Genomic DNA, 23,306 nt, shown 5'->3' on the forward strand with positions numbered 1-23,306 from the left:
CTGGGGGAAGGTCCTTTTCTCTTCAGCTTCTGTTTCCTGGTTCTTGGAGATCTCCATCTGACTTGGCATCTGTCTTCCCCCATCTCTGATTGCTTAACCTCCTTCTTTTATATTATGTAAGAGATTGACTGAAGACATACCCTACACTAAACCTGCTTCACTAACAAAGACAACCTGTCCTCAAACGGGATTATAACCACAGGCATAGATGTTAGGATTTACAACACTTATCTTTGGAGGACACAATTCAATCTATAATAGCAACCTACAGCGTACCAGCACACTGCAGGAAATTTTGTTTCCCCAAATGCTATGCAGTCGGCCCTCCGTATCTATAGGCTCTGCATCCCCAGATTCAACCACTTGAAGATGGAAAATATTCAGAAAAAAAAATTCCAAAGAGCAAAACAATACAATGTAACAACTATTTACATAGTATTCACATTGTAGTAGGTATTATAATCTAGAGATTATTTATAGTACAAGGGAGGAGGTACATTAGGTTACATGCAGATGCTACACGATTTTGTATAAGAGACTTGAGCACCTGGAACCAAGCCCCTGCGGATACCAAGGGACGGCTGTGTATGTGTTCTTGTTTCCAGAGCTTTGCAAATACCTAGACTATCCAACTCCTGTATCTTGGTCAGAACACAGCTCAGCTGGGCAGTTGTCTGTAATTACGCACCCAGAGAGCACTACACCACGCGTCTGTCTTCCTCCATCCTACACTTTAAGTTCTGAAAGGACAGAGGTTATATCTGTTCATTCAGCTCTGTACCCAGTATTGCAACTGGCTTCATAAATATTCATTAATTAATGAATGTATTATCTTACTTAGCTCTCTTAATACCAACTCTGTGAAGTATTTATTATTATCAAGATAGGAAACAAAAGCTCAGGGAGTTAAGAAAATTGTTCCTGATTACACAATTAGCAAAGTGGTGAAGTTAAGATAGAATCTACAGCATCCGATTTACAAGATCATGCTCTTTTTCTCACCATGCAGCTTCTCTTCTAACTGGCATCCCCTGAGAGATACCCAGCCCTCAAGTGTGTTGAAAATAATTTTAGCTGACCCCTCTTGAAACACCAGAATATCCAGCCACTTTGATGGTGCAGTTCCATATGGCCGCTCCTATGGATTGAATTGTGTCCCCGCAAAATACATGTTAGAAATCTAGCCCGTATACTTGTGGATATAATCCTATTTGGGAATAGGGGCTTCTTTGTTATATTAATAAGGCCTTATCAGTGCAGGGAGAGCCCTGGTGGCTCAGTGGTTAAGCATTCAGTTGCTAACCAAAAGGTTGGCAGTTGGAATCCACCAGCCACTCCTTGGAAACACTATGGGGCAGGTCTACTCTGTCCTATAGGGTCGCTATGAGTCGGAATCGACTTGATAGCAGTGGGTTTGGTTTGGTTTGGTTTGATTTGATCAATGTAGGGTGTGTCCTAAACCTAATCACTTCAAAGTTATAAAAAGAACAGATCAGACACAGATGCAAGCACGTATTGGGGAAGAGAGACACCATATGAGGATCAATTACAAGCTGAGGAACCAAGGAATGCCCAGGGCTACCAGAAAGGATTCAACATGGTCCAGACCCTGATGTGACTTTTAGCCTCCAAAAAACACCAGCTGCTATTGAGTCAATTCTGACTCATAGCGACCCTATAGGGCTGAGTAGAACTGCCCCATAGAATTTCCATGGAGCATCTGTGGATTTGAATTGCCAACCTTTTGGATAGCAGCTGAGCTCTTAACCACTATACCACCAAGGCTTCTTCACCATGAGAATACCAATTTCAGCTCTTTAAAGCCACCCACTCGTGCTTTTTCTGCTACAGCAGCACGAGGGCACTAAGACAGCAGCCACACAGCCGGAGCTGAAGAGCCACTGCCCCTCCACAGTGACCGTGGGCTTCCCAGTTCATCCCAGCCCACCGCCCTCCTCCTCCTTTTGCCTCCTAACCTGAAGCCCGATGTCACCAGCGTTGATCATGCTGCTTGCACTGTCCCTTCCAGCCCACTCCACTCCTTTGCATCACTGGCCTGGCCCTGCGAGTGTTTGAGCTTGCTCCCCTGATCTAGACCAACCCAAAGAGGAGACAATGTCAAACCATGTGTTCCTGTTTAAACTCAGCTCTGGGCTTTCTCATTTTTCTTTACATCAGAAGTAGGCTGTTTTCTAATTTTGTGTTCCTGAAGATAACATCAAATTGAGTTTGCAATGCCTAAGCCCACCGCAGTGAGAGAGGAAGATTTTGTTTCAGGGACTGCAGAGTAGAATAGAAAACATACAGTACAGAAACAGCAGCTACATAATTACACCTTTGGTGGAGAGTGACGAGTAACCTGAGTCCCATTTTCAGGCAGGTCAGGACTGTTTGGGGGACACCTATCAGTTGCCATCAAGTTGACTCCGATTCATGATGACCCCATGTGTGTCAGAGTAGAATGTGCTCCACAGGGTTTTCAATGGCTGATTTTTTGATAGTAGATCACCAGGCCTTTCCTTCAAGGCATCTCTGGGTAGACCTGAACCACCAACCTTTGGTTAGCAGCCAAGCATGTTAACTGTTTGCACCGGCCACTGGCTCCTTATGGCACACCTTGTTAGCTACTGTCGAGTCGACTTCAACTCATGGCAATCCCCTGTGATGGAGTAGAACTGCCCTCATAAGTTCTCTAGGCTGTAATCTTTACAAGTAACCCTGGTGGCATAGTGGTTAAGAGCTCATCTGCTAAGCAAAAGGTTGGCAGTTCAAATCCACCAGCCATTCCTTCGAAACCCTGTCCTATATGGTCACTCTGAGTTGGAATCAACTCAGTGGCAACAGATTTGGCTTGGTTTTTTGGAATCATTATGGGAGCAGATCACCAGGTCTTTTCTCCCACGGAGTCGCTGGGTATGTTTGAACCACCAACCTTTCGGTTAACACTTAACCATTTTGTCCAGGGCTTTGAACCTGTTTGTACCCCCTGCATTTCTTACAAGTTCCCTGCTGAGAATTTGCATTTCTACCCCCGATGTACTGAATCAGAGCCTATAGTTTAACAAGATCTCTAGGGAATTCTTAGGTAAAAGTTCCTAGGAACTTGTTAGAAATGCAGATTCTCTTCAGGGAACTTGTTAGAAATGTAAATTCTCAGCAGTGGTTCCAACTGAAACAAACTGGTTCACAGTCCTGGTTTTGTCACCAGGGCTCCCATGGAACACCTAGACGGATCAGATTGGAAAACATGGGCCACCACTCTTAGCTCATTATCAAGGGATAGGTATCTATCATGGGGTTTTACTTATTTCCTCTCCTCTGGGCCGTGTTGGTCATTTTTTCCAAACTGCTAAATCTACTGAACTTCCCAACCTGCCCCTTGCAACTATAATAAATTAGTACAAACTTAGTTGGTTTAAACAACACAAATGTATTATGTGATAGTTCTGGAGGTCAGGAGTCCAAAATGGGCATAATGGGGCTAAAATCAAGGTCTGAGGAGGGCTACTTTCCTTCCGGGGACTCTAGGGGGAAATCCTTTTTCTTGCCTCCTAGAATTGACTTGAGGCCACATCACATCCCTCGGCTTCTATAGTCACATCTCCTTCTCTGACTCTGACACTCCCACCTCCCTCTTGTGATTGCATTGGGCCCACCCGAATAATCCAGTATAGTCTTCCCATACCAGGAACACACACCGGGCAATGGGGCCTTTGCACTGGCTGTTTCCTAGGCCTACAAAGGTCTTTCCCTAAGTAACCATAACATCCTTAATCACATCTGCAAAGTCCTGTTTTCACAGGTTTCTGGGATTAGGACATGTATGTCTTTGTGGGGCAGTACTGTACCTACCACGACCTTCACTGGCTGTCTTAGTTTCCTAGTGCTGCTGTAACAGAATACCACAAGTGGGTGACTGTAATGAACAGAACTTTATTTTCTCGTGGTTCTAGAGGTGAGAAGTCTGAATTCAGCTCGTAGCTCTAGGGGGAGATCCTTTCTTTGTCTGCTCTAGTGGCCAGTAATCCTTGGAGTTCCTGGGCCTGTAGATTCATCTGCCCCCATTGTCATTGGATAGTTTCTGTCTTCCCCTGGTATGTGCATGGGCGTCTCTGTGTCTAGGCTGCTCCCTAGACCTCTGAAATGATTAAGTTTAAGAAATGGCTTACCCTGATAGGGCCTCATTAAAAGAATAAAGAAAACTCCATTTCCAGATGGGATCACATCCACAAGTTACAGGGGATAGGATTCTAACACATATTTGCAGGGGACACGATCCAGTCCATTACACTGATCTAAAAGACCCTCTATACTCTGCAACACCCCTTCCTCATTACCTCTGCACTCATCTCCTGAACTCGCCTCATGCGTGATTCTGCCGTGGTCACACTGGCCGCCTTGCTGTTCTTTAAACACACACCAGGCATCAGTGCCTTTGCACTGGCCATTTCCTAGGCCTACAAAGCTCTTCCCCTGGATAATCACATGCCTCACTCCCTCACCTCCTCTAAGTATTTGCTCAAATGTCCCCTTCTCAATGAGACCTACCTTGACCACCCTATTTGCAGTTGTAAGCCATCCTCCACTGCAGGTATCCTAATCCCCATTTTGTTGTTGACGTTGGTTGCCAAGTGGCTTCCAACCCATGGTGACCTCATGTGTTACAATGTAGAACTACTCCATAGGGTTTTCTTTGCTGGTGGTGCAATGGTTAAGCACTTGGCTGCTATCCAAAAGGTTGGTGGTTGGAATCCACCAGTGACTCCACAGGAGAAAAGGCCTGGCAATCTGTTTCTGTAAAGATTACAGCCTTAGAAGCCCTATGGGGCAGTTTTACTCTGTCGTATAGGGTCTCTGTAAGTTGGAATCAACTCAACAGGACACGACAATAACAGTCTTAATGGAAGCAGACCACTAGGCCTTTTCTTCCACGGTACCACTGGGTGTGTTCAAACCACTGACCTTTAGGTTAGCAATTGAGCACAAACCATTTGTGCCATACTAAAAAAAAAAAATAACCCAAATACTATCCAAGTACTAAGTATACAAATACTAGCACATTGTGGAATGAACAAATGAAATAACAAAGTAGTGAAGTCAGCTCTTGGCTTCGGGCAGAGGGGTAAGGCTAGATAGGTCCACCTTCATAACCCCTGTCATGCAGACATGAGAAGAGGGGAAGGCAATCATCATAACAGCCAGCATTTATTGAGTGCTTATTGTATACCAGGCTCTGTTCTAAGTACTTTGTATGTATTAATTCATCTAACCCTCTCTCAAACACCCTCTAAGGGTAATTTATTGCCATCTCCATCTTATAGATAAGGAAACTGGAACAAAGAGGGTGAGTAATTAGCCAGAAGGAGAACCTAAGCAGCCTGGCTGCAGAGTCCATGTCCTTCCCACTGTGGGACTGAGAAGGCGAAGTCAACAGAACTGTGCCCTGCATTGTTGTCCTTTCCTATGAGACCCTTTCCCATATTCTCTTCATGCCAGGAAGGTGGGCTGTGTCCTTGGTTATAGAGACCTGACTCTAGGTAAAAGGATGGGGTTAAAAAGAGTCAGAAAGAGGGAGGATGAGTGAGGGAGAGTGTGTGTATGTGTGTGTGTGTGCGCACGTGTGTGATATCAACTGCCAGGGTCCATCCAGGGCACTGTGATAGAATGTGTTTTGTACATGAGAAGGACATGTATTTTGGGAGGCTAATTGGTGGAATCTTATGGATTGACTTGTGTCCCCCCAAAATATGTGTTGGAATCTTAACCCCTATACCTGTGGATGTAATCCCATTTTGGAATAGGGTTTTCTTTGTTGCATTAATGAGGCCATGTCAGTGTCGGCTGTGTCTTAAACCTGCAGATTAGGCAGGGGAGCGAGCACACATGGGGAAAATAGATGCCGGCCGCATGGAGCTCACCAAGAACCTGAGGGATGCTGACAGACACGAGTACCTTCCCCCAGGGCCCACAGAGAGAGACTTCCCCTAGAGCAGGCATCCTGAATTCACACATCTAGCCTCCTGAACTGTGAGAAGATAAATATTTGTTTTTTAAAGCCACCCACTCATGATGGTTTCTGTTACAGCAGCACTAGGGCACCTAACACAGGCACTGACCTAGGTCTGGTCGTTTTAAGGACCAGGGAAGCCCACCTAACTAACAATCTCCCTTTTCATGCCGTGTCTTGGACTTAACGCTGAGTCCCCTGAGGGCTACCGTCCCTGCCTTGGTTGGTGTATGAAGTCTTGCTAGTCAATCACACTTCCTCCCCTGTCCATCCGGTTTTCAGGGTGGGAGCAAAAAGGGATGTGAGCGATTTGCATATGTGAGTGAGTTGAGCGGAGGGGCTGAGGAAATGGGATATGCAGAGGCAGAGGCGGCGGCTGGGGACTCTGAAGATAAACACTACCCAGCTCCATTTTCCCACTGGTCAGCTACTCCAGATTGGAAGAGGTGAATTTATTCTGTCAGGAACACCTGAATTGTTTTTGCCTTGAAGGCAGGCTCAGAGGGCACCCTGGAGACTGGGATCTAATAAGCTCTCTTCCATAGACAAGCGGGCTAGCAAGCGAAAAATGGGTCAGTGTGCTGACTGCGGTGAAACCTCCTCTGCCCTTGCCCAATTTCTGGAAATTGGGCTCCTGGTATGCTGAGCCTTGAGAGCAGAACTAATTTATTAATCAGTTATTTAAATCCAGAACTGTGTTAGGCTCTAGAATGATTGTTTCATTCAAGCTCACAGCAACCCTGAGTGACACGCATTACTATCTCCATCCTACCGATGAGGAAGCTGTGACTGGGAGATGGTGAGCAATGTGCCCAAGGTCCTAAGAGATACTGGCAAGATCCTAAGAGAGACTGATGGGCAGGACTTGAACTTGAGTCTCTCTGGCTTTGAGGCACCTGTTTTTGTCCTGTATCATTACGCCAGCAGTGTTCTGAGTTATCTGTGGTTTCTTTGAAGAGATTTTCAGTCCAAAAGTACTGTACTGTGGTTCTAGATGTTTCTGAAGGGGTCTTGGACACAAGCCACGGTAGCAACTATCATGTATCCAGTGCTTGGTATGTGCCAGGCATTGCACCGAGTACGCACACACACACACTCCCGCTTTTCCTCTTCAGAGTATAAGTGCATGAGCTCTGAGACTCAGAGGGGTTATGGTGACTTGCCCTCTTGACTTCTTGAGTGACTTACCCAAGTGGACAACTCTGGTGGAGCCAGAGCTAGAAACCAGGTGTATCTGGTTACCACTACACCAAACTGCCTTCTAAAATCTTCAATTTTAGTAACTTAGGTTTAGCAAGCCGGGAGAGGTTAATAAAATGACCCAAAGCCACTCAGCTTGTCAGAGCTGGACCTAGAACTCAGTCTCTTAGCTCCCAGCCCCGCCTCTTTCTCACCTCACTTGATCGTCCTCCTGCTCCCTGAAGACCCTGCATTTGAAGCATTCCATCCCCTGAGGGACTCGCTATCCCGATAAATGGTGGCAGCAACTTGTTCAACCCCAGGTGGTCAGCAAGCCACAGCCAGCGTAGAACAGACAAAGAGACACAGCGTAGAAGGGCCCAGGCTGGCAATACCATCTCCGTAAACATGTGCTCAGAGTCTGTACCCTGGAACCGTTTTATTGCTGAAACAACTTCATAATTAGGCCCTTTCGGGACAGAAGTATCGAAATCTCCTTGAGCTAAAGTTGAAAGGGACCTATCTGGTGACAAATCCATCTTCGTGGCAGTTCATGTTTTAGTGAGATTAAAGGGAATTTGCAGAAAGCACTCCAAAATATGATGCTCTCGATTATGAGGGAAAAACGGCTTGCTAGGCCCCATTTTGTAAGTCATGCTGCTTCCTGGGAGATACTTCTAGATATCCCAGTGTGTCTGTATATGTGTGTGTGTGCATGTGTGTTTGTGTGTATAGCAAGTTCCTGTGCGGTGCAAATGGGTAAGAACTTGGCTACTAATCGAAAAGTTGGCAGTTCAAACCCACCCAGAGCCTGTTCAGAAGAAAGACCTGGTGATCTGCGTCTGAAAGGTCACAGCCATGAAAATCCTATGGAGCACAGTTCTGCTCTGAAACATATGGGGTTGCCATGAGTCCGCATCAACTCAATGGCAACTAACAACAATAGACAGACAGACTGACTGATTGATTTATATAAAATCCCTCAGTTAGGGTTGTTTTGGTTACAAGCAACAGAAATCAACACTAGCCAGCTAAATTAAAATGTAAAGAAATCAAAGAAAAACAAAACAGTTGAGAGGTATATCTTCTGGAATCAAAGGAAGAATTGGAAAACCAACACTTGGGACCACAATTAACCAGGCAGCCCTGGGCCCCTCCAAGGTAGCAGTTCAGAAACTTCCAGAAGGGTACCTGACATTAATGCAAGCCAGCTCTGGATGTTTCAAAGGATGAGAAACTGATTGGCTCAGTTTGGGCTAAGTGTCCACCCTGGATATTCTGCCTCAGCCAGGCATTCGTATAAGGCACGGCCACTGGGGAGCCGCCCCTGTGATAGGGGCTACAGAAGCGAGAATTATTTCTGAGCACGACACCCTAAGAAGTGGCTACCAAAGTAATCGTGGCTATAATAGTCATTTGAGGCTTGGGTAGATAGAGACATCCACATTTATATAATCGTATCTATATTTATGGTTTTTGTTTTTATATCTAGTGTAGGAAACCCTGGTGGTGTAGTGGTTAAGTTTATGGCTGCTAACCAAGAGGTCGACAGTTCGAATCCGCCAGGCTCTCCTTGGAAACTCTATGGGGCAGTTCTACTCTGTCCTGTAGGGTTGCTGTGAGTCAGAATCGACTCGATGGCAGTGGTTTGGGCTGGTTGGGTTATGTTTAGTGTTTGTGTGTGTGTGTGTGTGTGTATACACTCTGCCCATTCCCTTTGTAGTCAGCCCTCCCAGCCTCCCCTTCATGTCCATACCATTCATATCTTAAAATAATTCTCTGCAAATGTAATCTTGGGTCCTCATTTAGAGGTCAATGGCAAGAATATAAGTGCCATGCTAGCAGAGACTTTAGCGGCCTTGTTAATTATATATACCCAAGTGCCTAGCACCGTGCCTGGCACAGAGTAGGTGCTCATGGATTGCTGAATGAGCAACAACCACCCTCCCTAGGTGGTTACAGGTACATTGCTTTCTTGGTACAAGGACAAGGTAAGTGCGTACCTTTCCTGGAGAGCCCTGGCACTGCCTGTGTCTAATGTAGGACTGAGATGAAAGTGCTGGCTGACCTTAAATGTCCGACTATGGATGAGAGAACTCGTGGCTGCTTGAAAACTATGACATCTTTGTTCAGAGGGACAAAGGGAGAGGTGAATCCAGGCCAGGATGGGCTGACTCAAGGCACTGGTTCTCAGACTGGCTATGTATAGCTCACCCAAGTTCTGTCTCAGTGTCCTGCCTTATGAACTACCCCAGAAAAAATGACACGAAGGCTAGATATCATTTGGCATAGAGTTAGCTAAAGCATAATTATAAAGAGTGTGCTACAAATGATATTCAGGGGCTTTTAAAATGTACTTCTAACTCGCCTGTCAACCCTGCCTTTTCCACTGGGAATCAATAAGACCTCTGAACCAATTGTGACTTCAGAGAATTGTCCTTATTCTGACCTGGCCCAGATTCTCCCTCGTCATTCATGTAACCAAACCCTGCTGATGTCCTTCTTAGACTGTGGCTCTAATTTGACCCACATTGACCTGGGTAGGATAATTACTTCCTTGTAGCATAACTACTCTTTGCAGCCCAGCCTCAGTCCCTGCTTGGGCTCAGGTTCAAAGTCTAGTTGAGAAAAGAGACTTTAATAGCACAACACGAAGCAGCCATATTACTAAGGAAAGCTACTTCTTCCAGTATTTTGCAAAATGCCTTCCATGGGCTATATTACCCCAAGAGAGGCCACTTTCTCATTTCAGAGATTACAAGCAGACAGCCCATGCTGGGGTGGAAACCCAAGGGTCAGGGTCCAAGTCAGAAGTGAAATACCAAGATCATGGCCAAAAGCGATCCGAGAAAATCAAGCCAGGGAATGATCGTAGCATTGCAGTATAATAGTGATCATTGCTATGTGCCTGCCATATGCTGTGTGTGCTAAGCAATACTTACATTACCTCTTTGTTGTTGTTGTTGTTGTTAGATGCCGTTGAGTCGATTCCAACTCATACTGACCCTATTCACAACAGAACGAAACACTGCCCGGTCCTGTGCCATCCTTGCAATCGTTATGCTTGCACTCATTGTTGCAGCCACTGAGTCAATCCACCTCATTGCGGGTCTTCCTCTTTTCCACTGACCCTATGCTTTGCCAAGCATGATGTCCTTCTCCAGGGACTAATCTCCCCTGACAACATGTCCAAAGTATGTAAGACGCAGTCTCGCCATCCTTGCTTCTAAGGAGCATTCTGGTTGTACTTCTTCTAAGACAGATCGGTTCGTTCTTTTGGAAGTCCATGGTATATATTCAATATTCTTCGCCAACACCACAATTCAAAGGCGTCAATTCTTCGGTCATGCTTATTCATTGTCCAGCTTTCACAGGTATGTGATGTGATTGAAAATACCATGGGTTGGGTCAGGCGCACCTTAGTCTTCAAGGTGACATCTTTGCTCTTCAACACTTTAAAGAGGTCCTTTGCAGCAGATTTACCCAATGCAATGCATCTTTTGATTTCTTGACTGCTGCTTCCATGGCTGTTGATTGTGGATCCAAGTAAAAGGAAATCCCTGACCATTTCAATCTTTTCTCCGTTTATCATGATATTGCTCATTGGTCCAGTAGTGAGGATTATTATTTTTTTTTTGTTATATTGGGGGCAATCCATACTGAAGGCTATGGTCTTTGATCTTCATTAGTAAGTGCTTCAAGTCCTCTTCACTTGCAGCAAGCAAGGTTGTGTCATCTGCATAACGCAGGTTGTTAATGAGTCTTCCTCCAATCCTGATGTCGTTCTTCATATAGTCCAGCTCCTTGGATTATTTGCTCAGCATACAGATTGAATAGGTATGGTGAAAGAATACAACCCTGATGCACACCTTTCCTGACTTTAAACCAATCAGTACCCCCTTGTTCTGTCCAAACAACTGCCTCCTGATTTATGTAAAGAGCACAATTAAGTGTTCTGGAATTCCCATTCTTCACAGTATTATCCATAGTTTATTATGATCCACACAGTTGAATGTTTTTGCATAATCAATAAAACACAGGTAAACATCCTTCTGGTATTCTCTACTTTCAGCTAGGATCCATCTGACATCAGCAGTGATATCCCTGGTTCCACATCCTCTTCTGAAACTGGCCTGAATTTCTGGCAGTTCCCTGACAATATATTGCTGCAGCCGTTTTTGAATGATCTTCAGCAAAATTTTGCTCGTGTGTGATATTAATGATACTGTTCTATAATTTCCACATTCGGTTGGATCAACTTTCTTGGGAATAGGCATAAATATGGATCTCTTTCAGTCAGTTGGCCAGGAAGCTGTCTTCCATATTTCTTGGCATAGTTGAGTGAGCACCTCCAGAGCGGCATCTGTTTGTTGAAACATCTCAATTGATATTTCATCAGTATCTGGAGCCTTATTTTTTGCCAATGCCTTCAGAGCAGCTTGGACTTCTTCTTTCAATATCATCGGTTCCTGATCATATGCCACCTCTTGAAACGGTTGAACATCGACTAATTCTTTTTGGTATAACTCTGTGTATTCCTTCCATCTTCTTTTGATGCTTGCTGTGTCGTTTAATATTTTCCCTATAGAATCCTTCACTATTACAACTTGAGGCTTGAATTTTTTTCTTCAGTTCTTTCAGCTTGAGAAACGCCGAGCGTGTTCTTCCCTTTTGGTTTCCCATCTCCAGCTCTTTGCACATGTCATTATAATACTTTACTTTGTCTGCTCGAGCCACCCTTTAAAATCTTCTGTTCAGTTCTTTTACTTCATCAATTCTTCCTTTTGCTTTAGCTGTTCAACGTTCAAAAGCAAGTTTCAGAGTCTCCTCTGACCATCTTGGTCTTTTCTTTCTTTCCTGTCTTTTCAATGACCTCTTGCTCTCTTCAGGTATGATGTCCTTGATGTCATTCCATAACTCGTCTGGGCTTCGGTCACTAGTGTTCAGTGCGTCGAATCTATTCTTCAGATGGTCTCTAAATTTAGGTGGGATATACTCAAGGTCATATTTTGGCTCTCGTGGACTTGCTCAGGTTTTCTTCAGTTTCAGCTTGAATTTGCATATGAGCAATTGATGATCTGTTCCACAGTCGGCCCCTGGCCTTGTTCTGACTGATAATATTGAGCTTTTCCATCATCTCTTTCCACAGATGTAGTCAATTTGATTTCTGTGTGTTCCATCTGGCGAGGTCCATGTGTATAGTCACCACTGATGTTGGTGAAAGAAGGTGTTTGCAATGAAGAAGTCTTTGGTCTTGCAAAATTCTATCATTCAATCTTGGGCATTGTTTCTGTCACCAAGGCCATATTTTCCAACTACCAATCCTTCTTTGTTTCCAGTTTTCACGTTCCAATCACCAGTAACTATCAGTGTATCTTGACTGCATGTTCAATCAATTTCCGACTGTAGCAGCTGATAAAAATCTTCTGTTTCTTCATCTTTGGCCCTAGTGTTTGGTGCGTAAATTTGAATAATAGTCATATTAACTGGTCTTCCTTGTATGGATATTATCCTATCACTGACAGTGTTGTACTTCAGGATAGATCTTGAAATGTTCTTTTTGATGATGAATGCAACGCCATTCCTCTTCAAGTTGTCATTCCCGACGTAGTAGACTGTATGATTGTCCAATTCAAAATGGCCCATACCAGTCTATTTCAGCTCACGATGTTTATACATTCCATTTCATTTTTGATGATTTCCAATTTTCCTGGATTTATACTTCGTATATTCCAGGTTCAAATTACTAATGGATGTTTGCAGCTGTTTCTTCTCATCTTGAGTCATACCACATCAGCAAATGAAGGTCCCGAAATCTTTACTCCATCCACGTCATTAAAGTCGACTCTACTTTGAGGAGGCAGCTCTTCCCCAGTCATCTTCTGAGTGCCTTCCAACCTGGGGGGTTCATCTTCCAGCACTGTGTCAGACAGTGTTCTGCTGCTATTCATAAGGTTTTCACTGGCTAATGCTTTTCATGAGTAGACTGCCGAGTCCTTCTTCCTAGTCTGGAAGCTCCGCTGAAACCTGTCCTCCATGGGCGACCCTGCTGGTATCTGAATACTGGTGGCATAGCTTCCAGCATCACAGCAACATGCAAGCCCCCACAGTACGATAAACTGACAGACACGTCGGGGATTACCTCATTAGGTCTTCACAACTCTGAGAGGTAGATCTTACTACCACCATTTTAGGGAAGAGAAACCTAAGTCACTTGCCTGGGATGACAAGACTCAAAGTGACAAAGCCAGGATTCAAATCCCATCTGTGTCCATGTAGCCTCATGCCATATGGCCCTCCCTCAGATGGTCTCCCACCCCACGTGGTGGCCACAGAGCTAGGAAATGCAGACAGATCTAGAAGGACAGGAGCAGAGCGTCAGAGGAGCAGAGCAGAAGACCAGGCACAAAGGCAGGAGTGAGTGAGGATATGGAGAACTTACCCACCAGGAAGCATGGGTACTAGACCCCTGTCTTATTGGGCGCTGGCTGCATGTGACGGGTCTGTCCACTTAAAGGCTCCGCATCCATAGGATTCAAGGGATTGAAAAGACATGGAGATGGCACCTAGAAATGGCTGGATTGGTGGTTCTCTCATCAGCTTTATGTCCAACTGCTCATCTTCCATGTGGCAAGCAGTATAGTAGCCATGTTTGGCCAGCCCAGTGAACCCAGCTGGCTGGGCTCAATCCTCTGTGAATCCTTTGAAACCTTCCTTCTACACTTGGCCCTGGCTAGAGTGCCCACACTGCAAAAGTGTAGGAGCTTCCCCGCAGCCCCTCTTGGCTGTCCTGCCCTCTGTTCACTCTCTAGAAAGACCCATCTTTCTGGCTCAGAGGCAGCAGCTCTCAATTCTACTCTGGCCTTCCTGGGTGGTATTTGTAAGCTTCTTAGCCTTCCTGGGCCTCAATTTCCTTATCTTTAAACTGGGTGGTTGACTTGGACATTCTCCCTTACACTCCCTGCCCTCCTGGGAAAGGCCTTGCCTGGCGTCATGGGGACCCTGTCTCTCCTCCTGCTTTCTCTTTTCAGGAAGTCTGTCATCCAGCTCGACCTTGCCAACACCAAGAAAGCAATGATCGTCCCCGCATTTGAGACACTGCGCTACCGACTCTCATTCCCCAAATCTAAAGCAGAGCTGCTGTCAATGCTGGACATGGGAACTCTCTTCACATTCAGGTGAGTGGTCCTCTTTATGGTACTCTGCTGTTGTTGTTGTTGTTAGGTGCTGTTGAATCGGTTTCCACTCATAGCGATCCTACGTACAACAGAATGAAACACTGCGCAGTCCTGTGCAATGTTGACAACTGCTGCTATGTTTGAGCCCATTGTTACAGCCACTGTGTCAGTCCATCTTATTGAGGGTCTTCCTCTCTTTCACTGCCCCTCTACTTTACCAGGCACAGTGTCCTTCTCCAGGGAGTGGTCCCTCCTGATAACATGTCCAAAGTACTAGAGAGGAAATCTCACCATCCTCGCTTCCATGGGGCATTCTGGCCATACTTCTTCCAAGACAGATTTGTTGATTCTTCTGGAAGTCCATGGTATATTCAGTATTCTTCGCCATCTCTTAGGGCCAATCAAAGACCTCCTCTCTCCTGGGAAACCCCAACACCAATGCTGTTGACCCTGAAGAGAAGTTCATTGCTGACATTAGACCATTTTAAAGCCAAGGAAAGCACCACTGGCCCTGAATAATGTTTATGGAATATTCTCCCCCCAAATGCCACATGCTTTATTTTGTACAGGGTGACAGGTATTATGCATCCAGAAGGAAAGATAGGCACGTTGAGTAGAAAGGTGCAGTTTAATTTTTGTGTGTGTGTGTCTTTCTAAACTCAGTTTCGGTTCTTGCTTCCAACTCCTGGTTCTGAATTCTCTCTTTTGTTTGCTTGTTCATTCATTCATTTGGTAAGTGGGCTTCATTTTATTAGCATCATTGTTGTTAGTCCCTCTCCCCTTGGGTTTGGGGGTGGGGGTGGGTGTGTGTGTGGGTGTGGGGGTGTGTGTGTGTGTGGTCTGTCCAGTGGTCCTCAGGCCCGGGACGAGCAGCAGTAGCTTCATCAACTGAAGTCATCAGGGTGACTCTAAGGCTACACACAGCAGAGGTAGCAGCTGACTCTTCTGTAGCCTGAGTGACAGCTGCAAACAAAGCAATCATTTTCCTGATTTCCCAGGCTGTGTGTCCTGCAGAACTGCCAGCAGGGGAGTGCCCCAGGAGTCCGTATGGCTACACAGATGTGATTGGGTTCCGTCTGCTGGGGACAGACTGTGGCATTAGTGTAGCGTCCCCAGGGGAAGTAGGAGTCCTGCTGGGTCTCTTAACAGAACAACCTGAAGACAGAGCTGTTGCTTCTGCCTGCTCATCTTTTAAAGAGGTACTTCATTTTGAACAATGGAGTTCCTGGGTGGTGCAAATGGTTAACACACTTGGCTGCTACCCAAAAGGTTGAAGGTTCAAGTCCACCCAGCAGGGCCTCAGAAAAAAGGCCTAGTGATCTATGTCCAAAAAACCAGCCACTGAAAAGCCTGTGAAGCATAATTCTACTTTGACACACATGAGATCACCATGAGTTGGCATCAACTCAACGGCAACTGTTTGGTTTAATAATGGCCAGCTCTTCCTTTGAGCGAAAAGGCCACATTTCTAGACAATCTGAATTTTATCGAAAAGATTTGTAGTAATGATAACTTAGATTTTCACACCACTATTAAGTTTGTAGAGTGCTTTCCCAAATTTTATTTTGTCATCAAAGTAATCTTATGAGGCAGGTTATCCATTCAGTGATTTAGAGGGTATTGTTTTCACATCTTGTACAGATGAAGAAATTAAGGAGTGAGAGGTCCTAGTGGATCCAGAACTCCAATGCCAGCCCTTTTCCTCTACCCAGAGTTCTGAAAAGTCATCTGAAAGAGTTAAGACCCCTACAAAACAAGCAGTCTTTCTTTTCAGAAAGGAGTAACAACTTCCATTTAATGAGTGCTTAACATCTGTCCTATAGGGTTGCTATGAGTTGGAATCAACTCAACGGCAACAAGCTTGGGTTTTTTGTTTTTTTTTTTTTTTTTTAGCTTAACGTCTAGCAGTAGCCCCAGTGGCTCAGTTGTTAAAGCGCTCAACTGCTAACAGAAAAGTTGGGGGGTTGAACCCACCAACCACTCTTCAGGAGAAAGATATGGCAGTCTGCTTCTGTAAAGATTTATAGTCTTGGAAATCCTATGGGGCAGTTCTACTCTGTCCTAGAGGGTCGCTATGAATCTGAATCGACTTGACAGCAATAGATTTGGTTTTGGTTAGGTTAGTATAATGTAGGCCATGTGATCAACTCATTCAATCATCATAACAAATCTACCAGGCAGGTGTTACTATACCCATTTTAGAGATAAAGAACTAGAAGCTCTGAGGGGTTAAATAACTTGGCCAGGAACACACAGCCAAGAAGTGCCAGAGTCTGTGGAACTCCAGAGCCTGTCTATCCTCTTAATCAAAAAGCCATTAAATCTCTTTGATCAAGTCCTGAGTTTTTATACCATTCACTGTTTTAAAGATGCAGAGGAGAAACTTTCTGCTGGTAATTGAGACTTTGAGGCCAAACTTTAGTCCCAGTCTCCAAAGCAGCCTTCCTTCTCTCTCCATCCCCAGGTGATTTGAGAACTAATTTCAAGGCCAAGTCAGTGAACATGAGAGCTGGGGTGTGGCCTGCTGTGTCCATGATTGCTGCTATGGCCCACAGCTTGCAAGCCACCATGCCAGGTGCTAAATTACAGACCTTCCCTCCAACAAATTGTTTTTGTCCCCTTCTCTCCAAATGATAAACTCTTAAGCCTCCAAGCAGCTGAAAACTACTTCCACCATACCCAAAATGAACGAGAAAGCATCCATACTCGGAGTCCTCTAGGACAGTGGTTCTCAGAGTGGGGTCCCTGGACCAGTAGCATCAGCATCACTGGAACTGTTTTGAAATGCAGAATCTTAGGCTCCACTCCAGATATTCTGAATCAGGTACTCTGGGGGTGGAAACGACCAATCTGAGTTTTAGACAGTTTTCCAGATGATTCAAATGCACACTTGAGTTTGAGAATCACTGCTCGAAGCAAAGGAGTCCCTGGGTGGTGCAAACAGTTAAGCACCCGACTACTAGCCAAAAGGTTGGCAGTTCAAACCTACCCAGAAGTTCCTCAGAAGACAGGCCTGGTCCTTCCAAAAGGTCACAGCCTTGAAAGCCCTGTGGGGCAGTTCTACTCTGCACACGTGTGTCGCTATGAGTCAGAATTGACTTGATGGCAACTAACAATAACAACAGCTCAAAGCAAAGTGACCCCAAATCTCTTCTCCTGAATAGCATCCTGCAAAGAGGTACCAGGAAAGCTCTCATCACTATTTTTTTGGAGGCTACCTGGTGTTTATGATCTCAGAATACAAGCCCTGGAGTCCAGTATCTGCTGGACTGATAGTGGACTCCTCTGGTTATTTTCAGGCCGTGGCCCATTTTAACGACGGGTTAATTGTAGCTGAAGTTCCTGGGTGGTACAAATGATTTGCACTCAACTACTAACTGAAAGGTTGGCAGTTTGAACCCACGCAGTGGTACCAGGGAAGAAAGGCCTGGTGATCAGCTTCCATAAAGATTATAACCAAGAAAACCCTATGGAGCTTGGTTCTACTCTGTAACACATGGTATCGCCAGGAATCAGAATCAACGCAATGGTAACGAGTTTGGTTTTTTGATTAATGACAACTTCATTGCATTCCAGGCTGACCAGCCATTCAGCCTGCTTATCACTGTTTGGGGCTGAGTCCATGGAAGCAGCCTTACCACCCAGAGGAACAGAACTAAGCCAGCTGCCCAAAAGCTGACGAAGCTGTCCCTGCCTATCCCTCCCTTCACATTATAAGAGGCCACGATTTTAGTAGGGGTATAGGATATTGCTGAGAGCTAGACGTGGGATCACTGTGAATTAATATTATATCTGTGTGGCAAACACAGGGAAATAATGAAAATATCTTCATTTTTTGAGGACTTACTATATATCAGGCACATCTCTGAGAACTTCATGTGAATTCATTTACTCAATCATCATAACTCCATGAAGTAGGTATTATTATTATCATATCTGTTTTACCAAGAGACGGAAATGAAGGTGCAGAGGGTTAAATAACTCGTCCTAACGTGTTGAATGACAGAATTCAAACCCAGGCAGGCCGGCTTAGGAACCATTGTTTTTTGCCATTTTGTTAAAGTGCCTGTTAGGGGACAAGGAGTTATGAATGCTTCTGTGTTCCAGCATCGTGTCATGCTCTTTACAAACATTTTCTCATTTCAGCTTCTCAAGGATTCAACAAGATATGGTATTATTTATACAAGGGGAAAATAAAGGTTAGTTAGCCGAAGTGCTTTGTTGTGCAAGGTCTCACAATTTGTAAATGGCTGAGGTGGGATTTGAACCCTGGTCTGATGATCCCACTGTACCATGCTTTGAAACTAATGCATGTTCACAGCTGTTACTTGTTGTTGTTGTTAGGTGCCCTCGAGTTGGTTCTGACTCATAGCGACCCTGTACACAACAGAACGAAACATTGCCCGGTCCTGCGCCATCCTTACACTCACTGTTATGCTTGAGCTCATTGTTGCAGCCCCTGTGTCAATCCACCTCATTGAAGGTCTTCCTCTTTTCCACTGGCCCTGTACTTTACCAAGCATGATGTCCTTCTCCAGGGACTTGATCCTTCCAGACAACATGTCCAAAGTATGTAAGATGCAGTCTCATCATCCTTGCTTCTAAGGAGCATTCTGGTTATACTTCTTCCAAGACAGATTTGTTCATTCTTTTGGCAGTCCATGGTATATTTAATATTCTTCGCCAACACCACAATTCAAAGGCGTCGATTCTTCTTCAGTCTTCCTTATTCATTGTCCAGCTTTCACATGCATATGATGCGATTGAAAATACCTAGGCATTAGTGAGCTGAAATGGACTGATACTGGCCATTTTGAATCGGACAATGATATAGTCTACTATAGTGGGAATGACAACTCGAAGAGGAATGGTGCTGCATTCATCGTCAAAAAGAATGTTTCAAAATCTATCCTGAAGTACAACGCTGTCAGTGATAGGATAATATCCATACGCCTACAAGGAAGACCAGTTAATATGACTATTATTCAAATTTACACACCAACCACTAGGGCCAAAGATGAAGAAACAGAGGATTTTTATCAGCTGCTGCAGTCTGAAATTGATCGAACATGCAATCAGGATGCATTGATAATTACTGGTGATTGGAATGCGAAAGCTGGAAACAAAGAAGGATCAGTAGTTGGAAAATATGGCCTTGGTGACAGAAACAATGCCAGAGATTGAATGATAGAATTTTCCAAGACCAACGACTTCTTCATTGCAAATACCTTCTTTCACCAACATAAATGGCAGCTATACACATGGACCTCACCACATGGAACACACAGAAATCAAATTGACTACATCTGTGGAAAGAGACGATGGAAAAGCTCAATATCATCAGTCAGAATAAGGCCAGGGGCCACCTGTGGAACAGACTATCAATTTCTCATATGCAAGTTCAAGCTGAAACTGAAGAAAATCAGAGCAAGTCCACGAGAGCCAAAATATGACCTTAAGTATATCCCACGTGAATTTAGAGACCATCTAAGAATAGATTTGATACATTGAACACTAGTGACCGAAGTTCAGAAGAGTTGTGGAATGACATCAAGGATATCATACCTGAAGAAAGCAAGAGGTCATTGAAAAGATAGGAAAGAAAGAAAAGACCAAGATGGTCAGAGGAGACTCTGAAACTTCCTCTTGAACGTCGAGCAGCTAAAGCAAAAGGAAGAATTGAAGTAAAAGAACTGAACAGAAGATTTCAAAGGACAGCTCGAGAAGACAAAGTATTATAATGACATGTGCAAAGAGCTGGAGACAGAAGACCAAAAGGGAAGAACGCACTCATCATTTCTCAAGCTGAAAGAACTGAAGAAAAAAATTCACGCCTCAAGTTGCAATAGTGAAGGATTCTGTAGGTAAAATATTAAACCACACAGGAAGCATCAAAAGAAGATGGAAGGAATACAGAGTCATTATACCAAAAAGAATTAGTCGATGTTCAACCATTTCAAGAGGTAGCATACGATCAGGAACCAATGGTACTGAAGGAAGAAGTCCAAGCTGCTTTGAAGGCATTGACGAAAAACAAGGCTCCAGATATTGATGGAATATCAATTGAGATGTTTCAACAAACAGATGCAGCGCTGGAGTTGCTCACTTGTCTATACCAAGAAATGTGGAAGACAGCTTCCTGGCCAACTGCCTGAAAGAGATCCGTATTTATGCCTATTCCCAAGAAAGGTGATCCAACCGAATTTGGAAATTATAGAACAATATCATTAATATCACACAAACAAAATTTTGCTGAAGATCATTCAAAAATGGCTGCAGCAGTATATCAACAGGGAACTGCCAGAAATTCAGTCCAGTTTCAGAAGAGGACATGGAACTAGGGATATCATTGCTGATGTCAGATGGATCCTGGCTGAAAGTAGAGAATACCAGAAGGATGTTTACCTGTGTTTCATTGACTATGCAAAAGCATTTGACTGTGTGGATCATAACAAATTATGGATAACATCGCGAAGAATGGGAATTCCAGAACACTGAATTGTGCTCATGAGGAACCTTTACATAGATCAAGAGGCAGTTGTTTGGACAGAACAAGGAGATACTGATTGGCTTAAAGTCAGGAAAGGCGTGCGTCAGGGTTGTATTCTTTCACCATACCTATTCAATCTGTATGCTGAGCAAATAATAATAGCTGTCACTTGGGCTCTGCCAATTCTGTCAAAGGCTTCAGATGTTAAGACTATCTGCTCAGCAGTTTACAAATAGGAAATCAACTCCTTCCTGTTCTGGATTTTGGATTAGACTCAAGATTGACATTCTCACACCATCCCTCCTTTTCACACTCCATTAAAGCACTATTCCTTGACCTTTCATTCCTCTTCCATTTAAGTGACCTTGATTTTGGTGGAAGTTGCTGAATTGATGGAGTTCAGATTCGAGTCCCTGCCTTCTCCTAGCCTGGCCATGTCATCCAAGAACACAACTTGATGGAAGTCTGACTGTTGGCCAGTGCCTACGCAGCCACCCTGAATTGTGCCTGGAGGGCCGGAGGAAGTCCATCCTCAGTGTTGAAAGAGCAAAACAAGGAAGAGGTCATGTTCCCTGCCGAAACAACTTCACTAGCCACACCGAACACTCTCATGTGAACCCTTGCTTACTTTAAAGAAGCTTCCCTGAGGCAAAGGTGGAACCCAGGACTGTGAGCTCCTTTCTCCCTACAGGAGTCCCTGGGTGATGCAAATGATTAAACACTCAGCTGCAAACTGGAAGGTTGGGGGTTCAAATGCACCCAAAGATGCCTCAGAAGAAAGGCCTGGAGATAAAGTTTCGAAAGGTCACAGCCACTAAAAAATCCTAAGGAATATAGTTCTACTTTCAAACACATGAGGTCACCGTGAGTCAAAATCAACTCGATAGCAACTGATTTGGTTTGGTTTTGGTTTTCTCCCTACAGTTAAGCTGTCGAGCTCACTTTCTTCCTGTCTTGTTTTCATTTTATGAGTCTTCTCTTTCTACTTCTGCATATTATCATTCCCTAACCACTTCCTCTTGGGCTTTGTCTATTACTTCAGTGACTACCAACTTCCTGCCACCTCCAGGCAGCTTGCAAAGGTGTATTCCTGCCCCACTAACTGGTCCCTGCCTCAGGTACATCTTAGGTTTTTAGATTACTCATTCATTCATTCAATTTAGTGTAGTATTCATTGAGTACTTGTTCATAGGTCAGAGAGTGAGAAAAATAACCTAAGAGAGGCAGCCTAGTGTTAGTTAAAGATCCTGGCCCTTGGCCCTTGAGCCGGACTAACTAGGTTTGAATCCCAGCTCCACCATGTAGCTATTTGTAACTTGACATTGGGTAAGTTATAAGAATTTTTTTATATATAATTTTATTTATTTTGTTGTTGATTGAGAACATACACAGCAGAACATGCACCAGTTCAACAGTTTCTACACGTACATACCATTTAGTGACATTGATTACATTTTTTTGAGTTGTATGAATATTCTCATCTTTAAATTCACTGCCGCCTAAGATTTCTATCTAATCAATTTGATCCCATATAGATAGTTCTTAAAAGAGCGTAATGCTCAAAGCAGACTTTTTTTTTTTATTAGTTAAGCTAAACTATAGTTTTAAGAAGACTCGGGATGTTTTTGGTTTAAGGTTTAAAGATTATCTCAGGGCAGTAGTTTCAGGGATAAGTTTTAAGAATTTAAAAGAATATATATAGTGTTTAATACAGCACACAGTGCATGTTAAACCCCACAAAAACCCAGTGCCATCAAGTCGGCATGTTAGTGCTTAGGAAATGTTAGCTTATTATTGTTCTCATATGGTTGCATTCATTTTCTATCACTGATAACAAATTACCACAAATTAGCATCTTAAAATGACGCAAACTCACTATCTCACAGTCTTTGTGGGTGAGAGGGCTGGGTACAGCATAGATGGATTCTCTGCTCAGGGTCTTACTGGCCTGAAATCATGATGTCAACAGTGCTGTGGTTTCCAGTCTAGAGTACATGGTTCTTTTCCAAGCTCACTGGTGGCTGGCAGACTTCCTTTCCATGTGGGATGAAGTGCGATGAGGTCCCCATTTTCCTGCTGTCTGTTAGCTAGGACTGCTGTCAGCTCCTAGAGGCCACCCACAGTTCTTTGCCACATACACTCCCACCCCCCTAGACAGCTTACAACATGGCTTTTTGCTTTCTTCCCAGCCAGGCAGAGCACTCATCTCTCTGACTTACTGTTCTGCCTCTGATCTCTAGAGCCAGATTTAAAGGGCTCACGTGATTAGGTCAGGCCCATCCGGACAATCTCCCTTTGGATTAATCCAAAGCTGACTGATTAGTACCCTTAATTATATCTACAAAAATCTCTTTTCCAATATAACATAGGATAGTCATGGGAGTATGTATCATCGTATTCACGGGTTCGGCCATCTCCCAAAGGGCCAGATTGTACAAAGGTGAGAGTCATT

General features: G+C 44.2%; 1 protein-coding gene across 2 annotated transcripts in view; it reads left to right on the plus strand.

Moving 5' to 3' along the window:
- The window catches only part of LARGE1 (LARGE xylosyl- and glucuronyltransferase 1), a 693,833-nt gene that overhangs the window by 664,501 nt on the left and 6,026 nt on the right, over positions 1 to 23,306 (plus strand). For both annotated transcript variants that reach the window (XM_003405322.4, XM_023539269.2), the window contains exon 13: positions 14,218 to 14,364. In XM_003405322.4, the coding sequence (XP_003405370.1) occupies positions 14,218 to 14,364 (147 nt within the window). The remainder of the gene's footprint in view (positions 1 to 14,217; positions 14,365 to 23,306) is intronic.

The sequence above is a fragment of the Loxodonta africana genome, chromosome 4 (assembly GCF_030014295.1).
Source record: "Loxodonta africana isolate mLoxAfr1 chromosome 4, mLoxAfr1.hap2, whole genome shotgun sequence".
Taxonomy (NCBI): Eukaryota; Metazoa; Chordata; class Mammalia; order Proboscidea; family Elephantidae; genus Loxodonta; species Loxodonta africana.